The sequence below is a fragment of the Lepisma saccharinum genome, chromosome 19, assembly GCF_977018435.1.
Source record: "Lepisma saccharinum chromosome 19, izLepSacc3.1, whole genome shotgun sequence".
In the NCBI taxonomy this organism is placed as follows: Eukaryota; Metazoa; Arthropoda; class Insecta; order Zygentoma; family Lepismatidae; genus Lepisma; species Lepisma saccharinum.
The window spans coordinates 15,674,412-15,697,927 of NC_139247.1; the positions used below are offsets into that span (position 1 = coordinate 15,674,412).

The window sequence follows — 23,516 nt, forward strand, 5'->3', positions numbered from 1 at the left end:
ATACACTATATTTCAAGAACAGATTTAGGTTTTACTAGAGTAATACATATTTGTTGAGATGTAAATTATGGTATGTAAGCCAGATTTCTGTCAGATTTTCTTACATGAAAAGAAGGTGCATGTGGTTTGTAAGTAAATATGCCAACTTAGAAGTTTAGAATGTTTGAAGATTTGCTTGAACTCCAATGCTAGCTTACAAAGTAAAACAATATCCTTATATTTGGTTGCATTATATGTAAATCATGACAACAAATTACATTGTTTGTACCTTACAGAGTTTTTGTGCTCATTTCCAGGTCTAAGTTTTTACTTCAAAGTAAATGGATACCCAATGTTCATGAAAGGCTCCAACTGGATTCCAGCGCATGTTCTTCCAGAAAGAGCCAGCAGAGAAACTATCAAGGATCTGCTAATGTCTTCCAAAGAAGCACACATGAACATGCTGAGAGTCTGGGGTGGAGGGATATATGAGCCAGACTACTTTTATGAAGTAAGTTGACACTTTGTTTCATTTTACCAAATACAAGGTAAATCTCAGCACCGGCTGGTGGCTCTGAATTACTGAATTAGGTGAAATGATAGTAGGAAGAAAATGCAGTAATAGAGAAAATGAGATCAATAGTTAGACAAGCTTGTTGCACATACACTAAAATTTAGTGTGTATTTTGTTAGTAACCCCATTTTCTAATAAGTACAGTGGTGCCCATAGAGGGGATTATGGTGCAGGCTGCACCATCGAGATTTGGGGGGGGGGGGATTTTTTCCCTTCAAATAATATAAAATTCAACATTTATATATTTTTCCAAAATATATGTAAAAATTTTACACCTTAAATACACTATATTTAATACATTATATGAAGAAAAGGAAGTGTTTAAAATTATTATCGAAAAGGGGGGGGGGATATCCAACTCTTACACATTAGGCATTAATTGAAATGTTGGTTCTGAGGGAAGGGTTCAGTATTAAACGTTGGGGGGGGGAGACAGTATCCAACTCTAGGTCTTAGATTATGGAGGCTATTTTAGTTAGAGGAGGATTGAGCATTAAATTGAGGGGTTGGTTACTATTGTCTTAGACTTTTGCGAAAATTCTGGTGCGGTGACTGAAAAATATTTTTTGAAGGAGGCAATATCCACTCTTTAATATCAACAGTAAGTCTAAAATTGGCATGGAAATTCTGGTGGTAGGATTGAGTATTAAATTTAAAGGGAGAGATAGGAAGCTCTTGATAAAGTGTTAAATCTTAGATTGTCATGGGATTTCTGTAGTGGAGAGAGAGTTCAAACATTAAATTTTGGAGACTGTATTAAGCGATGTGGTATCCATACATTTTTTACCATAATTGCCAAACGAGAAGCTGGAAAATACTAAATATCTCGTGATCCTAAGAAAGTATGGACACCCCATTAAATTATATTCTTGAAAGCCTGCAAAGAAATGGATGTAAAAATTTTCTTGCTCACTACGTTCACAATTGTGTGGTGCCAGAATGTGTGTTTGGCACTTTTCTGAGGTAAATGTGAAGTTTTGTACGAGGGCAAATCGAAAAGTCTTTTCCCCTATTTTTTCAGCCGAAATACGTGTGATTGAGAAACCAAGATATGCATTCAATGCAATACGTTTTTCTTGGAACAGTCCAGAGTTAACTCTCAGCTGCTCCATGGCACAGCACTGCTCTCAGTCTGCAATGATGGCTGTAGTACTCCTCATGTCCTTGTCGTATGAGCAGCGAAGTGTTATTTAACTTCTGGAGCAAGGGACCACTCCTGCTGGATTTCATGCCATGACATGACACCACAAACACTGACAGCTATTGTGGCAGACTCTCAAGTTCTGCGAGCTGCCATCAGGAAAAAGTGCCAAGAGATTCTCGATGTGGACAATGTGGTTATCCTCTATGATAAAGCCAGGCCTCACATGGCAAACAGGACTATCGACAGACTTCAGTCATTCGAATGGGAGATTCTGGAGCATGCACCGTATAGTCCAGACCTCGCCCCCAGTGATTTTCACGTGTTCGATCCACTGAAGAAGTTCCTGGTAGAACAGAGGTTCATTTGCCATGATAAAGCGAAGACCACTGTCCCGTGGTGGTTCCACGATCAACCAACTGAATTCTACAACAGCGGCATATTGTTATGGGTTACTAAAATAATTATATTTTCCCTAAGAAAATGGGGTGGGGGGTGAGTTCTTTCAAAAGAACAGTATTATATTATCGCCCTGAGCTTAAGAATTTTTAGCTAGGGTTCTATAATTTCTTATGAAACAATAATTGAATTGGTCATATAGCTGGAGCATTTTATTTTGATTGCTAAGGTTGACTTTTCTATCTTTATCTTAAGTTGTGTAACAATTTGTGTTAATACTCAAATTGTGAGTTTTATAAACCCACTCACAAACACTATTTATATGCATATTTACATAATTTAATTAACTACATTTAACCGATCAATGTACTAGCTTTAAGTTTTTAGAAAATCGAACAATTAGAAAATATGGACACTTTAACATGGTATTTCATTCAAATAGACATCAATTATTACATATTCATCCAAATTATTTTGCAGGGATTATGATGAACGATTTTAGGGGCAGTCTTGAGTGATGGACACCCCTGTTTAGGGAGGCGAAGCAGATCAAGTAGACTGTTCATTAAAGCTATGAAAGAGTTACTTTCAGTAATTAAATACTTTGTGGGGATTATGATATGATTTGAGGGTGTGAATTATATGAATTGGGGGGACATGATATGATTAGGGGGGGATGCATGACATGATTTTGGGGGGTTGTGCCATTGCACTTGGGGGGATGAGCACCCCTGAACAACTATGTGTAATTATTGATATAATTTTCTTTATTATTCCATTTCTTCCTACTAGCTCTTTACCTAAATCAGGGCCACCAGCTACCGCAGGTATTCTTTTTTAATCATGTTTTCTATGCTACATACAAGGACTTATCTATTCTGTTAATCTGTATTGGCAAAGATGAGCTATTAGGTGGGTATCATGTGACGTCAGAATGTGGATAGTTTGCGGCCAATTTTATTTGTTGTTTTCAAGGAAATAGCCCCCACATAGCATCCGTTACATCTGCACCAACTGCACATTTGTTTTAAATCACGAATCTCTGTGTTACCATCTTCCGCTTGAATTCCATATGCTTACAAGAACTGGCCTCAATCATGGCTGCTCAAAGCCACATTGTAACAGTTTGTGATGTAGGTGAAACACACCTATAGGATCTACAGTGTAAAGTGTGATCTGCAAGTGCAGTATTTCAGAACCTTCATTACAAGACAACAACAGGGTTTATGCTAAGTTATAGGGGATTAAAGTTCTTGTTACAATATACAAGGTATTTTAAAAATAAAGCTCTTCAAATGCATATTTGAATTATTGCATTTAAACTTAAAGGCTGCAGCAGTAATTTATAGGCTACAATACATCATGTTATTGTATTTTGTTTTCTTGTGGATATGACTTTTCTGAATTGTTAGTTTGTATACTTTTAATAACTTTAATAACAATCTACTGCTAATAGCACCAAAAATGATACACTTGAGAAAAAAAAGTACTTTGAAGACTACACTACTTATGTTGTCATAAAGTCTTCTTCTGTAGTTGTTTCTACCTGTCTATTCCAAAATCACTCCACAGTGCCTCTTTTTATAGCCACCACATTTGTCACTAGAACAGTTTTCGCATACTCTTGAATTAGTGTCATTTGCTGCAAAGTGCTTTTGCAGCCATATCGTCACATAAGTCTGAAACTTAAACTGAACAACATTTTGTTCCCGATCATGTGAAATCAGAACCATTTGATCATAATAAACTCACTGGAGTAATGGTCAAATTACATAAACAAAACAAAACAAGACCTAAAAGTAGAAAGTGTGCTCATTGCAGCAAAAGGTATACTCTAATGAGTAAAGTTAATTAGAGGGTATGTAGCATGTAATACCCTTCAAATTCAATTTCTTTATTTGCATGATGCTGTTCTGCCACCTAACCTGTGTCATGAATTACATTTAAATTTACATTTCTTATACATATGGGGTTACAGTATTAATACAGTATACAATAAAATGTACGATTTAGTTACAGAATGCTACTCTTGATGAAATAATTGTAATAAATGTTGTAGGAATAAAATGATACAAAAATTGTGAAAAGACAACAACATAAAGAGAAGTAAAATATTTTTTTTTGGATGTAGACAAAATAAATAACATAAACATACAAGTTACAACATAATATTTGAACACAATCTCTGCTCTGCTAGAAGAAAATTATTTACTTCATTATGGAAAGATTCTATTTTAGATATACTCGACATGCTCTTAGGTAAGGCACTCCATATTTTTGCAGCAAAATATGAAAACTACAGCCCTAATCACTAAACACTATGATCTGCTGATAATGTACATTGAAAATATACATAAAACTGGCTGTATCAACTAGTATTATTAAATACTGATCAATAGAAAATAAATGTCCTAGTCAATGGTTTGATTAATTGATTTGCTTTATTTTACTTTGATTTTTTGTACCACATTCGGCTAATTTGCAAAGATGGGGATGAGTGATGATATGATGAAACTGATGTACGACAATCACAAACATCCATGCCCAGGCCAGGATTTGAACCCAGGATCCCTGGCATCGTAGCATGATCTGCTAACCACTCCACCACAGTTCTAGCCAATGGAATTAATGTTAATAGTCAGGCACAATCATCCACATATCATAATGTTTTAACATCAAGTTGGAAAGTTGAGTATAGAAATACCAGTCTAACACCTCGGTGGCCAAGCATAATAAATGGTTGCCTTTTGATCTCACCACCAAACATCTCTTGCAACGTCCTGCTCGAGAAAGGGTGCCTACTACACCTACATGAGCATGTCAACGAGATGCAAGTCTACTAACTTGGCCACGACCAATCAATAGCACCATACGCTCTGCAAATTTTTACCCATTATTCTAACGTTTTCTCCAGCAGTGGTATGAGACTCTATTTCACTCAGGATTCGGGAATAAGTACACTGTCCAACGTTAGAGAAAGTTTAATGAATGTAGCTGGATACACTTATGCAACTATAAACGTTGTAAGTTTAGCACACGCTCGTGTAGGATATTACACTCACTTGGCCAATATACTGCCACACAATGGGGGAGAATGGCTTCTGCAAACTGCCGTAAACTGGGAACAGATACACTGCTGCTGCTGCCCTCTGGGGTCGTCTCCTTAGCTCCAACAAATGTCAAGAAGTGCACTCCTTTACTAGCGCCGACTTTTATAGTTGCAGGCTTTTACAGGGAACTGTTGGCTTTCGGGGAACAAAGGGGCATATTTTAAGGTCACCCTCACGATAACCGTAGTATCTTATCTGACCTGTAATTTTTTCTTCTGGGTGGTTGCCTAGAAACCCAATGCCACACTACCCTGGCGGGGTGCCCCAGGTTGATAGGGGGAGGAAATCTCTCGCAGAAAGCGGAGCAGGTCCTCTCACTCTAAAGTGGAGTTTTTATCTCTCGCCAATAAGCAGAGTGGGGTATCTCTCACTCAAAAGTGAAGTGAGTTCTCTTGCCAGTGGCAGAGTTCAACCTCTCTTGCTGGAAGGTGGAGTGCGGCTTCTCTCGCCCGCAGGCAGAGGACAACTTCTCTAGGGTGCTTGGTCTCTCGCAAGAGCGGAGTGCACCTTCCTTCCTTAGGATGCTTGGTCTCTCGCAAGAGCGGAGTGCTCTTTTCTTCCAGGTCAGTTGGTAAGAGAGATCTTATCGTGAGCCGACCTGAAAGCCAACTGAAGAAAATCTGCTCCACGGCTGGTTATATAGCCTGGGTTCAAGTAGCGCCTTTAGCGCCGTTCACAAGAACTAAGTGGAACCATGCTAGAGCAGACAAGGCCATCTCTACGGCAGTAGATTGAACTCCATGCTCAAGGGACCAACGATAAATACATATTATTATAATAAATGTGTGCTAAACGGTAATATACAATTATAAGATAAATATTACATATTCTTTGTGACCATGCAGGGCCTTATTAACAAAATAATAATAAATTACTACTGATAAACACAATTATCAAAGCAGGTATTAACACATGTAACATTGAACAAGTAAATAAAATAACTTTGAACATAATAACTATGGTTACATATTCACCGAGTAAACAAACATTAGTGATACTAATGAGTATGATCTCCCAGGATCATTACACTCTGATTCAAGTGGTCTTCGATTTGAATCCCAGTTTGGTCATGGGAGTTCTTTGTGAGTATCCTTTCATCAATTTCAACTAATGGTCACTCATCCTCATCTTCACGATTAGCCAAAGGTGGCAGAAATGCAACATAAAATTACAAAAAAACAAATACAAATATCAGGCAGCTAATATTATTGATGAATAGACTACCAAACTAATTAATGTTAACTATACAATTCTTAATTCAACAAGCATTTTTTAAAAGCAAGTGACACTTTTGTACTTGGAAAATGAAAAAAACAATATTGAAACATGTTCTATTTCTTCCATATGATATGGACAATTTTCAGCATCATGAACATGTTGTGGAAAAACCACACAGACCACTAATTTCAACTTGCTTTTTTGTTTGTCTTTCAGCTAGCTGATGAACTGGGTATATTGATTTGGCAAGACATGATGTTTGCTTGCAATATGTACCCAACCAACAACAACTTCTTGGAATCTGTTCATACAGAGATTGTTCAGAATGTTCGCAGGCTTCAACATCATCCAAGCATTGCCATTTGGGCTGGGAATAACGAAAATGAGGCAGCGTTAGTAGGTAATTGGTAAGTTCAGTTCTCACAAATAAGTGCAGAATTAAGTTGTATTTGAGCCATTCCTTGTGAAAGTGGACAAACAATGTTAATTTAATTTTTATTCAAAGTATTACTTAGTATGTTAAATGAAAGGGGATTACTATGCAGAATATGGAACTATTAATAAAACATTAGTTTCATAGCTTTTAAAGAACATAGCTAGCATTTAAAATGCACTGCATATGATCTATTAATATTATTTATAGTAGAAGTGAGGTTGTATGTGAGTTGTTTCCAATTAATTTAGTTTCATTACGATATATTAGATGCATCCAGAAAGTAAGTTTCCCACTCGCCCACAGGTGGCAGGCCATGCGTATTGAAACCGGTTTTGCACATGTGTAAGAGGCACATGCCCTGGCTAATGAATGTCCTAGAAGATGCCTACCGAGAGTTCTCAGTAGTGTTGAGGCAGCGATGAAACATGGCTGCTCTTATTCCATCTCCCGCCACGTACGAGGTTTGTTCAGTGATCAAATTCTTGAACACACAAAACATACAGCAGATCGAAATTCATCAGCTGTGCCAGGTGTATGGTTCAGACCTCATGAGCAAGCAGATGGTGTGCCGTTGGTGTAGGACATTTACTGAAAGCCGGCAAAATTTGCATGACGACAATGTGAAGCCGCATATGGCTAGGCACACTGCAGCCCTTCTGGACAGGTTACTTTCTGGATGCGCCTAATAGTATTATGCCATAAGAAAACTAAATTCATTCTAATTGTCTCATTTATTGTTACTCTGAAGTACCCTATTTCATTTCTGAAACAAATTTTAGTTTGAAGAATCTACGTATTTATGATAATTTTTATAGACTTGTCATTCTTCCTTACTCCTATAAATTAAATAATATGCATGGTGTCACACCCAAAACAAAATTTGTCACACATTATTTTGTTGTTTTCTTACAAACGATATTCATGGAGATAGGGGTTTCTGATTCAATTACAAAAAATGTAATTTCCTGAAACTGAAAGTTCAGAAGGGGGACGAATATTCTGAAATTGAGGGAAATGACATTACATGAATTCATAGAGTACACATTTGAAGATGCTGAGAAAATAATTAAACAATGAATGTGAATTTGTCTGAATGTCACACCTTGTGTGCAATATGTACTTTATCCTAACATTACTGGGCTATTTTTTTCCTTAGTGTCCATAAATGTAATTTATAAAAAAAAATACTACATGTCGAGCTATTTTTCTCACAGATTATACACAGTCATCCCCAATTAATTGGAATTGATATTAATCTCAATGTTGTTGTAACTTTTGTTAACCTGTCTCATTTTAATTTAATTTTGTTTGCCTTTGGTTATAATAAATTAAGATAGCAGTATTTTTATTAATTAATTTTTGCAGGTATGATACAGGTAGAAACCAAACGCTTTATGAAGAAGATTATGTTACATTGTATGTAGATGTGATTCGAAGAGCCGTATTAGCTATAGACCAATCAAGACCTTTCCTTGTTTCAAGTCCTACCAATGGCCTTGAATCTGAAAGAGAAGGATATCTTTCTAGGAACCCTTACAGCAATTTATATGGGGACAGTAAGTTCAAACATAACAAATTATATTTTACATAATTTTCTAGTAACTTTTTAGATATTTATCAAGTGCTTGTTAGAGAGTGATATAAGAAGACTAGACACAGGCAGGGAAGGGGGCACAATCGCCAAGTTTGGAGAATTGAAGACTAAAATTGGTAAATGCTGTAAGTGTCACAAGAATTCAAGCACCGTTTTCCACATTAAACTGTGAAATGTGCCATGCTTTATAATGTGGTAAACGTGAAATGTGGCTGGTAGCCCTCTAAGTAGTTCAAAGGGCGTGTAAAGAAGTCACTAGTGTGAACATTCTTATGGGCTGATGTGCGGAATGATGCGATTCCCCAACACTTTCACTTTTGGCACTTACAATGTTTACCACTTTTAGTCCTCAATTTACCCACCTGTTTTGTTATCACCATGATAAACCATACAAGAAACCTGAATCCTAACACCCAAGACTCAGCAAAACATCCCTTACCTAACAATTCTCACTTACAAGCACTGAAAATACTCAACAAAGTGATCATATCATACTTTTATATTTTACTTTCATTTGTGAGGTTTTGAATCTTGTATAAGTGTTTTTGTTTTCTTTATTTCTTGCATCAGCACATTTATAAATATTAGTGCCTTTGTGTTACTGATATAATTAATTATAAATATATAACACATCCTCTTGCTTTAGTTATAAAAATAAAAATAAAAGTTTGACAAAAGGATAAAAAAAAAACAGTGTAGAAAAATTGCAAAGTTGATCATAGCAATTGACTTGATAAGTTAACTTACAGATTCTTTGAAAAGGAAACAAGAATGGCAGTGATGTACATTTATAAGATCATGTTTTATGGTGACTGCTGAACACATTTTATCATAGATGAATCGTGGGGAGATTTCAGATCGAAGCAACAAGCAACACGTGGCACTTGTTGCTGTGGAACAGCAACGTTTCACACCATAGCAGTATGACAGGCTGAAGAAGCCTGTGTTCAACTGGCAAAATTTTCAAGCGACACATGCCATATATTGCTTGTAGCTTCAGTGTGAAATCTCCTTTAGATATGCAGATTTTATTAGAAAATATCAAAGTTAAAAAGTGAGGACAATTTCCTTTGAAAATTATGTCTAATAAAAATGTTCTAAGAACAGAAATGATGTAGCTCAAGTTATGATGTAGCTCAAGTTAAAAGGAAAAAAAAACTAGCATGAGTATGAGAGTATTGCAACTGCTGATTCAGTTTTGATTCTAATAAAGAAGAAGGTATCACTTTATTATTATATTTTAGATTTAGGTTTTTTCCTCCATGAATCTCATTTGCATTTTCATGCTGTGATATTGGACATGTCAGTCAAACATTACAATATACTAATACAATCAAATATAATAATGTAATATACATACATTGAAATGATACCTTAGCCTATTACAGATTTATGCTTGGAGGTGTGTACTCGTATTAGTTTTACTGTTTATACATAAAAGTAACACCAGTAAGACATGTTAAAGTTATAATATAAAAATAATATTCTGTAATGGATTAAAACATTAAATATTGAGAGATAATAAAATGGTAATGCTAATAACATTGTAAAATGATACTAAAATTGTGTTCATGTGATATAACAGGTACAACATGTGAAATTAGATCCAGCACTCTTGTGGATGAATCCATGAACCTCCAAATCCATCAACCCACAAGTGAATTGATGGACTAGAGGTTCAAAAATTTTTATTACTGAGTAAAAGCAATAGTACAACAGTTGATTTCTTAATTTCTTTTTGAATTTGGCTACTGATTCAATAGTTTTTATATGATCTTGTAGCTTGTTGTATAGGTGGATGCCTGTGGATTTTGGACGTTTTTCAAATAGGGATGTGTTATGCATTGGAACTGCAAGAGTAGGTTGTAATGATGCATTCCTTGTTGCATTTGGAGAACTGTGTCAGATCCATTTTACATGCCATAATAAGTTAAGTATATAGAGGCAGGCTAGTGGTAGAATGCCAAGTTCCCTGAAGATTTCCCTACATGGTTCATTCCATTTCTTTCACACCATAATTCTTAATACATTTTCTTTCCCATCATAATTCTTAATAAATTTTTCTGAAGATTAAATATTTTTGTGCTGTTTGCTGCATTTCCCCAGAATATAATGCCATATGTGAGTTGCGATTGGACAGACTAAAATATAGGGTTTTTATTGTGCTCTTTTTTGTTACATCTTTCATGATTCTTATGCCATATATGATTTTGCTTAATTTTCCTGCTACATAGTTAATATGGCTGTCCCAATTGAAATTTTCTTGTAGCCATATTCCCAGAATTTTTCTGGAATTTTCAAATTTAATGTTTTCAATTTCTATGTTTACAGTTGATATGTTGTTGCTTCTATTTCTTGGGTGGTGGAATTTTATTGCTACTGTTTTGTTTTTATTTATTGTTAGTTTGTTGCTGCTGAACCACTCTGAAAGTCTGTCTGTTGTGTGTTTGATGATAGAATGAAGTGTTTGCTCAATTTTGCCAGTCAGCACTATACTTGTGTCAAATTAAAGTTGTTTTGGTTGGTTCTAAGTTTGATGACAAGTCATTTATGTATATAATAGATTGTATTGGTCCCAGGATCGAGCCTTGGGGGACTCCACATGATACTTTACAAGGGTTAGAAAGGCAGGCAGATATAGAAGTGTTTTTTGTATGTAAAATTTCCACGACTTGACTGCAGTTTTGTAAATAGGACTTAAACCATGAGTTTATCAACCCCCATACCTTAGTGGTTTAGTTTATTTGTGAGTTGGTCATGCGGTACTGTGTCAAAAGATGTTGTTAAGTCTAGAAATAGTCCAACGCATTGTTCTCTATTGTCTAACAGTGTTCTGACATGTTCTATGTATTCAAATATTGCTGTATTTATGGATTTGCCTTTCCAAAAGCCATGTTGTGAATTTAAGATTATGTTGTTGTTTTTCAAGAAGGTTGTCAATTGTTTGTTCATTGCAGTTTCTATGATTTTAGAGAAGGGGGGAGAGTAATGCTATGGGTCTGTAGTTACTTATGTTGAGCTTATCACTCTTTTTGTATATTGGTTTAATTTTTGCCACCTTTAATTTATCAGGGAAAACTCCTGTGGAGAAGGAGAGGGTGGACAATGGATGGAGGATGCGGGTAAGACTTTTCTTTATGACTGTCGAAGGTATATCATCCAGACAGGTGGACCATTTACTTTTCATATTTGAAATGATGCTTGCCATTTCTTTTTCAGTGACTGGTTGTAGGTACATTGATGTGCTACAGGATTTTACCTTTATTTGTGAATAGGTTTGATGTGGTTTTAGTTTGTCTATCTCTAATTCAGTGAGGTACTTGTTGAACATGTTTGCCACTGTCTGGGGGTCTTTTATGGTTAGCTCATTGTGCTGCAGTGTGATGTTCTTTGTTGATTACATCCCACATAGCTTTGGATTTGTTGGAGGTGTTTGGTATTAATTTGTCATTGTGCATTTTTTTTGCTGTTTGGAGCACTTTTCTATATATTGGTTTATATTTACTGAAATATTCTAAATCTAAATTTTTGGCTTGCTGTTTTTATTCCCGTTGTGATCCATGATTTCTCTTTCCATTTTTGTTTCTTAACTCGTTGTTTTGGAAAGGCTACATCATAATAATAGGAAAATGTATTATGGAATTCATCAAATGCCTAGTTTACTGTACTGCACTCATATATATCTTTCCAGTTTTCTTTACTACCAGTGGTTGAAGTAGACATAATTATTGTCATTAAAAATTATTTTCTTTATATATTCAGTTGTGGTTTCAGTTCCATCATTTCTTTTGTGAGAGAAATGAATGGAAATTTTAAAACATTGTGTAAAGTGATAAGAAAACCTGTGTCATAAAACTCTACTGAACATTGAAAATGTAATGTGTTTAAAAGTATTTTATCCAGAGCAGTTTTGGAGTTTTTTGTCACTCTGGTCGGTTCTTTTACCATAGCCTCCAGTTGAAGGTGTTTAAAAGCATGCTGAGTTTATGGTGTACATTGTTTTTCATAAAATCAATATTTAAGTCACCTATTAATGCTACCTTTTTATTGGTTTGTTGGTAGTGGTTCAAAATGTTTTCTGCATTATTGATAAATATATTTAAATCGCTATCCGGCATTCTGTAAATGCATATTATTGTTATTTTAAAGAGAGGTAGTTAAATTATGCATGATTCGAGATGTTTTTCAATATTGAGATGGTAAAAATTTTTGCATTCATTTGCCACTATGTTCTTCTTTACGAATATACGTACATTCTCCCCATGTTGCATCTTGAGTAGTTTGAATCTAGGTAAAAGTTTGGAAAGTTTATGAGGGTAATTTCCCCTGATTTTAGACAATGTTCTGTAAAGCAGACTATGTCTATGTCTGCTAGTTTATCTGTTAACAGTGATTCTGTCTCTAGTTTTCTGTCATTGTTTATACCTTGGATGTTTTTTTATGGAAATTATTTAGAGATATTGCCATTCCATCTCTCCTTACCCATACACTGTTAATTTTTACGACTTTGTGTTCCCTGCTTTTTACTGGTTTATATTCATTGTTTACCATTGTTGTAGATTGTGTATTAATATCCCTTACAGCTTTAATTTTACTTGCATCTTCATCGTTTACCATAAAAAGTCATTTTTCAGTTTGTCTGGAACATTCCTAATTCTATCTGATGTTCGTACAAAAATTTATTTTTGTTTTTCTTTAATTTGGCCACTTTTCACTATATGGTTTGAGAGTTTGACTAATGATCTTGGCTTTGAAGTTTGTGAGTTTGTTCCCAAAATTTGAATAATATAGAGTTTATAATTTCATCTAATCATAATTTATTTTAAAGTAAGTCTTGAAGTTTTCCTGGTGACCAATGATGAAAAAATTCTCTTGAGCTAGGGTAGAAGTGAAGATGAGAGTGAGGTTTGCTCTCAAAAGCTTGGAATCCTTTCCACAACTCACCTGGTCAATAGCTAGAGAAAAATTTTCATCATTTATTTTCATTGTTTTGTTTAAACGACTAATACATAAGTACAAATGTACTTTACCCTTTCCAAACGGACCTAACAATACATAGTTTTTCCCAGGAGACCTGTTTTTTTTAGAAAATCATAGAAAATATGTTGTTAGTGTGTCATTATTTAACAGTATTTTCTGAAATCTACAAGACGTCCCATTTTACACAGATTTTCTCACATTTATGAATATTTTTTCAAAGCTAAAAAAGATAAAAAAATATACATTGTAATTAAGTTCCTGAAAACATATTTTCAATACACAATATAGAAATCACTAATTAAAAAAAACCAATCATCACTAAATGTGAAATCCAAAGCAGTATCCTCGTAAAAAGTTTCCACGATGTGAATATAAATTTTTCGATGCTATTTTCAATAGCATATGCTAAGTGCAACATGAGTTCTAGTAAAGTTCAGCTACAAAGAAAACGTGACAACACACACATGCGCAAGAGACACGGTGCGATTATAGTCAGTCCTTCACTCACAACAGAATTTTGTAGTGAATGACGGGCTATGCCCATCACTCATCTTAATGGAGAGTAGCTGTATGGTGAGCTATGCCCGTTGCTCATCCAAAAAGGGTTAAGAAAACATAAAAAAATTTCAGATATTTTTGTAAAGGGTGGTCCACAAACAAATAGCCCAAGTTAGTAGCATGTGCCACCATGTATTATGAAAATGTAAAATAATTTTTTATCCTCATTCTGTTTCAGTTCACTACTACAACTACTTCATGAATGGATGGAACCCTAACGTCTATCCACGAACAAGGTTTTCTTCTGAGTACGGATTCCAATCGATGCCTTCATATGAGACCATTGCTCAGGTGACAAGCCCCATTGATAGGAATCTCAACAGTGAGTGGAGCAAGCACAGGCAGCATCTTGCTGGAGGCAACCAATACCTTATTTCTCAAATAGATAAGAACTTCAATTTCCCTAGCATAAAACAACCTGAGCAATACTTAAATTTTATCTACATTTCGCAGGTAATTTTGCTTGTATGTAGGACCTGTAATGTTGAATTAAATGTAAAGGCTTTTGCAAGTGTATAAAATATAATTAACGTGAAATAATTGACATGGAAAAAATTTGAGATTGTTTTAGTAATGCATGGATATGAAATGAATCACATTTTATTGCCTCAGTAATTCTGTGTATCATAGTTGATTAACGAATTGTTAGTTTAAAATGCATACAATTGGGAATATTGTCTCATAATAATTTTCATCCATGTCAGAAAGTCTCTTGTAAAAATTTGAGCACAAAATTAGTATTTTTTACCTGAAATGATGATGACATAACTTCACGAAACATGCAGCAACATACGTACATGCCAATAATAACCCATATGTTTGGGGACACTTATATGTGGTTGCTTGTGGTTAGAAAATCATCATCAACCACAAATGACGGACTGGTTCTTTCAGAGCACAACCTCTAACAGTCTGACCTGTCTGTCCCTTCGCTCATGACTTTTGACCATGGAGCTAACAAATCTGATGACAAATGCCATCTGCTTTCATATTTCTTGCATCAAGAAACAGATAATACACTTATTTTCCTGTAGTTTACGGTTATTACAAAGCATAACAAAACAGTTTTTCTTTGTGGCATTTCAGGAGAACACATGCTCCTTTCATCAGACATTTATTTTCATTTTGACTAAAAATACAGTTATAACAATGGTTAGTAATTTTTTTAAACAAAAAGAATCCCTTATATAAAGGATGTTGTCAATGTTACATTGTTGTAATATAGCAACTTAACTGTGAAAAGAAGCAGTCCATTCCACAAGGGATTCTCACATAAAATTGCAAAAATTTTTAGAAGTTTTAATATCAAAATTGTTTTTAAATCACCAAGAAGTTTGGAATATACATTTAATGAATTCAAAATGAGAAACTCTACCAGATGTGGAAACCACAGGAATATATAATATAAGTTGTTCATGTTCAAAGGATTATATGGGACAAACAGCAAGGAAAATGGCAATAAGATGGCATGAACACGATTTGGACATTATAAATCTAAACCCAAGAACAGGTTTGTCAACTCATATCATCGAAGAGAAGCATTTGATTAAACAGAGAAGGGTTTTAAAAAGATTAACGGGAAACAGAGTTGAATGTCTGGGAAGCTTCGTTCATTGCAGAAGAACACTGGAATAAATTAAATAATGAAAATGGTAACATAGATCCAGTATGGAGTTTTCTTTTTCACAAATGGAGTAAGCCACTATCTTTAAAATTTAATGTAACAGAAAACATCAAGAGACTTTGTGAAAACAATGATGAATTTGAATTACCTGATGATATTTTGGATTCATAATTTATATATTATATATATATCTCCATCATTAGTATATATCAACTTGAAAATGCGACTCAGATCGCGAAATATAGAATAATTTCTCTTTGTGTGGTAAGTGTTTACTGTCTCCTTCATCATTAGTGTTTATCCGCCATTCTGGCACCTTTTCTGATCCTATTCCTGTGTTTTTATTTGGTCTAGGAATTAATTTGTGCACTTGTTACACACATATTGAAGCTGTAGTTCAAACACAAAATACATAAATACCTTAAGAAAAATATTGTCCATCGCGAGCCACCACTTTCGCCCATCTGTCAGGCAAGTTACGGATTCCGTGGCGAAAGAAGTCCTCATCCTTTGAAGCGATCCAGTCAGAAACCCATTTTTCGATATCTTCTGAAGAAGTGAACCGCTGTCCAATCAAATCATTATTCATGCAATCGAACAAGTAGTAGTCCGAAGGAGCAACGTCTGGTGAATACGGCGGGTGGGGTAAAACTTCCCATCCGACATTTTCTAAATAGGTTTTGACCGGTTTTGTGACATGTGGGCGAGCGTTATCATGTTGAAAAATAAGTTTATCATGTCTGTTCTCCCATTCTGGTCGTTTCCTGGCCAGAGCTTGCTTCAAACACATTAATTGTCATCGATAATGTTCTCCATTAATAGTTTCACCCGGTTGCAGCAGCTCATAGTACACCACACCTTTCATATCCCACCATATGCACAGCATAACCTTTGCACAGTGAATATCTCATTTCGGTTGTGATGGACCTGGTTCACCTGGCTTCACCCAGGCCTTTTTTCGTTTCGGGTTCTCGTAATGGATCCACTTCTCATTGCCAGTAACAATGCGATGCAAAAACCCCTTTCTTTTCTGTCTTTGAAGCAGCAATTTGCAAATGGTTTTCGTCTTTCAACGTCTCTGTCTTTCAATTCATGTGGAACCCAATGTGACATCTTTTGAATCATTCCCATGGCTTTGAGGCGTTTGGAAACTGTTGTTTGATCAACGCCTAATGCTTCTGCAAGTTCTTCCTGCGTTTCACACGAATCCTGGTCGAGCAATGCTCTCAATTCTTCGTCTTCAAATTTTTTTGTCTGTCCAGGTCGCTCTTGGTCTTCCAGGCCGAAATCACCACTTCTAAACCGTGCAAACCACTTCTGACACATTCGCTCAGCTAGCGCATGGTTATCATACACTTCCACCAAAATACGATGACTTTCGGTAGCACTTTTCTGCATGTTAAAGTAATGAAGCAGAACACCCTGCAAAAACACTTTATCTGGCACGAACTGCGCCATGTTCAGTTGACTACAAAATGCTGTTTTTGACGCGTCAATCAACTGCCCTATACTACGAACGATGCGCGCTGACAGGAGTTTTCAACGCATGTGTGGATACACGGAACTGTGGGACGATATGCTCGTTACGCCATCTCTTGTCCAGGCTCACGAATTAATTCCTAGACCAAATATATATATCTGAAATAAAACTAAAACAGACTGCTTCTTTTCACAGTTAAGTTGCTATATTACAACAATGTAACATTGACAACATCCATTATACTATAAGGGATTCTTTTTGTTTAAAAAAATTACTAACCATTGTTATAACTGTATCTTTAGTCAAAATGAAAATAAATGTCTGATGAAAGGAGCGTGTGTTCTCCTGAAACATCAAAAAGAAAAAATGTTTTCTTATGCTTGTAATAACCGTAAACTACAGGAAAATAATTCTAAATGCAAGCAATGCGTACATACAAAAAAAAAAAAAAAGATAATACACTGTACGCAGTTAGCGGGGCATAGCCTGATGTTATCATAATGACGTCTATATGGCATGTATGTGAGAGAGCCACAGCCAGAGATCTGCAGAGGAAATACAGTGGAACCTCATTTTACATTCCTCGATTTTTTCAATTTCCTTCAATATCCATTTAATCTTGATGGTTCCAACATAGCAAAATGTTACAAAATTTTCCTCGATTTTACATTTTCTCACATTTTCAGTTTTTCTCAGCTTGGTTTCCTGAAAAACTTAAAATCAAAGTTCCTGTATTCACAAATGATTCTTATTTCCTGACTGCACCTTGAATATATGCGTATATCAAGAAAAGTGAATTAAATAATAAAAATAACGATTAAGTGAATTGATTTAAGGAATGCAAATAAGATTATTTTACATAGTAAAATGTGCTTTGGAAGAAAGCAGGATTTCTTTATGATTGATTGATTTGGTTTATTTTACTTCTCTTTTCTGTCACTTTTGGCTAATTGCAAAGATGAGGATGAGTGATGATATTGATGGAGGGAAACTCTCAAAGAACATCCATGCCAAGGCCAGGTTTCGAATCTGGGACTACTGGCATCATAGTGCATTGTGATTCCCACTCCACCATGGGATTTCTTTATGAGTCTGTTACATGTAAGAAAAATAATTCCATTAAAATATATATTCATAACCCAACATGGGTTTTGATGTCTTGCAGATGACTGTTGTCTCTGTATAATTTCAGCATGTTGATTCTAAAAATGAAATCCATTTTTTTCCATCACGTCAGAATTTTTCACAATTTCATCAAATTATGATATTTGTCATTACAGTACATTTATTACGAGGTGCATCCAGAAAGTAAGTTTCCCTATTTTTTAAAAAAAAAACCAACACAGTTTCAGGAACCATTTATTGGCAACAGGTACAAGAAAGGTTCAGCAACTTTTCAACATAGCAACCACCAGAATTGAGACACTTGTCATATCGTGGTATCAACTTTTGGATCCCACTGTCGTAGAACTCTGCCGCCTGTGAATGGAACCAGGGTGTGACAGACGTCTTCAGCTCTTCGTTGTTGCCAAAACGCTCACCGAGGACAGGAATCTTTTGAGGTACAAGAAAACGTGAAAATTGCTGGGAGCCAGATCAGGACTGTAAGGTGGATGATCAAACAACTCCCAGAGTCTGTTTGAATTTCTTCTTGACTGGAGATCCACTATGCCGCCAATGCATTGACTGCTGCTTGGTTTCCGGGGTGAAGTGTGAAATCCACGTCTTATCGCCGGTGACGATCCTGTCGAGGAAATCATCGCCGTCATCATGGTACCGTTGCAGGAATGTCAGTGCTGCTCCTGAACGTTTCATTTTGTGTTCGGGTGTCAGGTTTTTCGGCACCCACCTGGCACACAATTTTTTGAAAAGCAGGCGCTGCGTGACAATCTCATGCAACACGGATCGCGATATCTGTGGAAAAAGGCTACTCAACTCCGTAATCGTGAAGCGACGGTTCTCTACGATGCGCTGCCGCACCAGCTCAACCAGATCATCAGTGATGAGGGATGGACGCCCACTGCGCTCTTCATCATGGACACTTTGATGACCTTCCGAAAACTTCCGACACCAGCGACGCACCATCTGCTTACTCATAATGTTCGGCCCATAGACCTCACAGAGCTGACGATGAATGTCAATTGGCGCAATGCTTTGTGCATTCAGGAACTTTATCACCGACCGAACCTCGCATGCGGCGGGAGAAGGAATACGAGCTTCCATTTCAGACCACTGCTGCCTCGCTACTGGCATGCGGCGGGAGAAGGAATACGAGCTTCCACTTCGGACTACTGCTGCCTCGCTACTGGCGCCGGGCGGGATCTGTCCGCCTGGCATATGATTGATACGTCTTAGCTCTGCTGCGCATGTGCAATTTACATGGCTGATTATGTTTACTTTCACGGGAAAAAAATAGGGAAACTTAATTTCTTCATGCGCCTCGTACATAATGCAACAAAAGAGAAATTTTGGTTGTTTCCTAATCAATAAGTGATTCTAGAAGTTTTTTCAATGCTGATCACGCAAATAGTATAAATTTTTCCCCATCACTTCAGGATTTTTCACAATTTTACAATATAATGTGTAGTTCCATTATTTCCTCAATGGATTGCTCTGTTTTAATGCTGGTAAAATATTGATTTTCTACAGTACAAATCATCCAACTTTGAACCATAAATTGTGTGCATTTAATCCACCTTCCACCTTCACATGACACGTTAGCATGAAAATTGTATTGGCTTTGAATATGTAATTCTATTTTCAAAATCCCTCATGAAAATTTCCTTCACACTGTCCAATACTCAATGTTATAATATGGTGGGTTGATTGAACTTAGTGACATGGAGAAAAATCCTGACGTGATGGGTAGAAATTGATATCATTTCCGTGATCAGCATTCAAAATACTTGTAGAATCACCTACTGGTTTGGCAAAAAACGAAATTTCCTTGTATGAATTTATTTTGTTGCGCTGTGTAATAAATGTGATGTAATGGCGAATATGAGAATTTTGATTGTAAAATTGTGAAAAATCCTGTTGTGATGTGAAGAGATGGATATCAATTCCATGATCAGCATTGAAAATACTTCCAGAAAGATCTATTGATTTAAAAACATCCAAACTTTTTTCTCAAAATGTTGACCAGTGTAATCGAGGTACATCCTTTGATATAGTACAATATGATAAATTAAAATATTTAATGAATTCTGCCATTATTAAAATGTTTCAGGCCATACTCTCTCAATTGCAACTGTATATTTTTTTAATCTCTACAGATAAATCAGGCAATGATATATAAAACACAAACAGAGTTTTACAGAAGGGGACGCAATATGCTACTTTCAACTGGGGAAGGCAACACAATGGGTGCACTGTATTGGCAACTTAATGATGTTTGGCCTGCTCCAAGCTGGTCTTCCATAGGTATGTTCTTTGCAAAATATTTTTTTCTTTCATTCATGGTGCCTTTGAATAGTTATCAAAAATTTCAGTTTATTTATATTTAATAGTTAGAAAATTTTGAAAAGAGTCAGAATCAAAATGCTTCAATTATTTAGAAAAAAAACATTAAATATGCTGACCAAGGCAGTTTTATTTACATAAAAAGCATTTAACGTTTCCACCTTACATCAGGGTTTTCTTCCAACTAAGGCCCACTTTAGACGAAAGCTTTTCCTCCGCATTTTTCTTAACATTTATGTTATGACGAAAATGCTACAATGTAAAGTGAAAAATGTTATGGCATTTCTCAGGGATAGAATTGGTAATATTTCAGTAGCATTTTTCTTAGCATAACCAATCAGAGACGACCTCAAGGTCACGAGTGCAGATGTGATAGCGTCCGAGTGAGATATGTATCATTTCACATTATTAAAAGCCGATAAATATTCAACCAAGAGGACTAACGTTTTCTATGAAAATGGTCTCATGTTTAAAGCAATGGCACTGCTTAAATACATACTTTATAATGCATACAGTATACATATGGAAGAATATTTTAATTGTTTCAATTGTAAACACCATGCACTCACCATAGATGGCGTAACTCGATGTGCCTTTTGTGTTGTATATATTGTACATTGTAATTGCAAAAACTAACTGAAATGTTACATGAAATGCTTCCATGTAAATTACTATCTGCTACAAGATTATTGGAAGCATTTGCATATCATTTATGCTATCAAAAATGCCAAAGGAAATGCTTACATCTAAAGTTGACCTTAAGAATCGACTAAAATGAAATAAAGATTTAACAAGAAGGTTATCTGTACACACAGTACAGAGTCTATACTAGAATACTACATGAGACCACTTTTGCTCGGTCGTACTCGTTCAATTCTCCCGCACTCAAGCATTTACAATGGAATATCATTTTAATGTGACAACAATCGTATACACTAGAGTACTGTAATGGGGGCCTTTTGCTAGAATGCTCGATAGTTCCCACTGGCAATGCTAGATGACATACAGAATTGATAAAAAAAATGGCGGCCGTTACTGTACATTCTTAGTAAGTGTGTTTAAGAAATCAATTCTTTGTTGAAAAAACACATTTAAAATCTGTCTGGTGTACTACATATATGTTACGAAATTACAAGGATACTACATAGCTGAAAAAAGAAGGTAAAAAAAGCATATGTGTGAGTGGAACATAAGAGAACAAAAATGCCAGGCTACTGTGATTGCAACAGAATGATGCGAGAAATGGAAGAACTGCAAATGGAACTGTCGTCTAAAGATGAAATCATAAAAGTGCTTGAAGCAGATAAACTTGAACTGCTAAATGCAAAAAAAAGGACAAAAGGAAGAAAACGTGTGGTCAGAAGTAGTTATGTGTAGTGTAAGTAAAGAAACAGCAATGAATTTGCGTACCAGTACCAATGGTCAAAACCACAGAGTTTCGAACAAATTTGTACATCAAAATCCATATGAGTTGCTATACAGTACAGAAACTAACCTCACAACAACAAAGCCTGTCTACATAACCAAGCCGAGCAAAAAAGAAAATGGTATCAAAACAGGTAAACTCCAAAAACAGAAGAAATACAATCCAAATAAACAGTGCACAGGCAAGATTTTAATTTTGGGGGATAGTCATAGTTGAAGCATTGCATCAAAAATGACAGAGAAACGCAATAATTACGAAGAAACTGGATACACTAAATCGGTTGCCCCACTGAATGAAGTAGTGAACTCAGCGGCTTCCATATGCATGAACTAAGGAAGGAAAGACTTTGTCATTATAATGGGTGGATCAAACAATATCGCCAAAAATGAAGTAAAAAATGTGATACCATTGCTAAAAAAGTGCTTCGAAAGTATACAAAACACAAATGTTATTGTTACAGAAGTCCCACATAGGTATGATTTTATACCAACCTCTTGTGTAAACATAGAAATTGAAAGTGTAAACTAAAAACTATCGAAAGTGTGCAAATTCTTCTCCACAGTAAAAAATGTTGAGTATCGACGACATTGGTAGAGGCAGACATCCATGGTCAGCATCTGAATAGAAGAGGCAAAGACATTATATGTAATAAACTCTGCTTACTGCTGAAAAACACATCCGCACATAACAGCAATGATCCTATAGTCCTCCCTGCACCTCACTCAACTGGAAAGGAGAAGGGAACAACCCTAGTGGAAGTGTCAAATAGTGAAAAATATCTCAAGAAAATAAAGGAAAAAGATGCAGTTGAAGAAGGACAGGTAACAAATGAATCTACCAAAAAAAGGTGAGTAAAGAATCCTTGTGTAATGTGTTCCACTGTGAAGATAAAGTCGAGTGACAAGCTACCAGAAATAAATGAAAAATCTGAAATAGTTAATACAACTGACGGAGCTCTAAGGCTGTGAAGAAGGGAAAAATGTGTACCACATAAACTTAATAAAGATTTTTTATGGTAGAACCAAGTGACAAATGTGACAAAAAAAAGATGGGAAAGATGCTCATGATATAAATGTAAATGCAAAGAAATCTTTCTAAATATATTTCATCAAAATGTACAAGGCCTTACCACAGCAAAAAGCTTAAGTTAGAAATATTTATACAAAATGAATTATCTAACATTGATGTAATATGTCTGACAGAACACAGGCTGTGGAAATTAACTACATACATTTACCTGAGAAACTCCTGTCTCATCATCTTGAGTTGCGAGACTCAAACCTGCACCTACAGACATTCCACAATATATTGTATTTGAGTCTTGCATAATAATATTCGGAATTATGATTTAGAATTGTAATTGCATAGAGTGGGTTCCTTCCATGTATAGATTTTAGATTTACAGTGCTGCTTATTAGGCCTTGAAATACAGGACGTTGCCAATCATTCCACTACAAGTGTGGTATGCTTGTGGGTAGCATGCTAGTATACACATAGATGTAAAATATCCATCCTGGCAGTTTCAGCCCACAATC

General features: G+C 35.6%; 1 protein-coding gene across 1 annotated transcript in view; it reads left to right on the forward strand.

Annotated features, from left to right (window-relative positions):
- beta-Man (beta-mannosidase) overlaps positions 1 to 23,516 on the forward strand; it is a 176,446-nt gene that overhangs the window by 139,159 nt on the left and 13,771 nt on the right. The window contains exons 7-11 of the mRNA XM_083140766.1: positions 297 to 490; positions 6,638 to 6,828; positions 8,223 to 8,413; positions 14,168 to 14,442; positions 20,369 to 20,516. Of these exons, the coding sequence (XP_082996892.1) occupies positions 297 to 490; positions 6,638 to 6,828; positions 8,223 to 8,413; positions 14,168 to 14,442; positions 20,369 to 20,516 (999 nt within the window). The remainder of the gene's footprint in view (positions 1 to 296; positions 491 to 6,637; positions 6,829 to 8,222; positions 8,414 to 14,167; positions 14,443 to 20,368; positions 20,517 to 23,516) is intronic.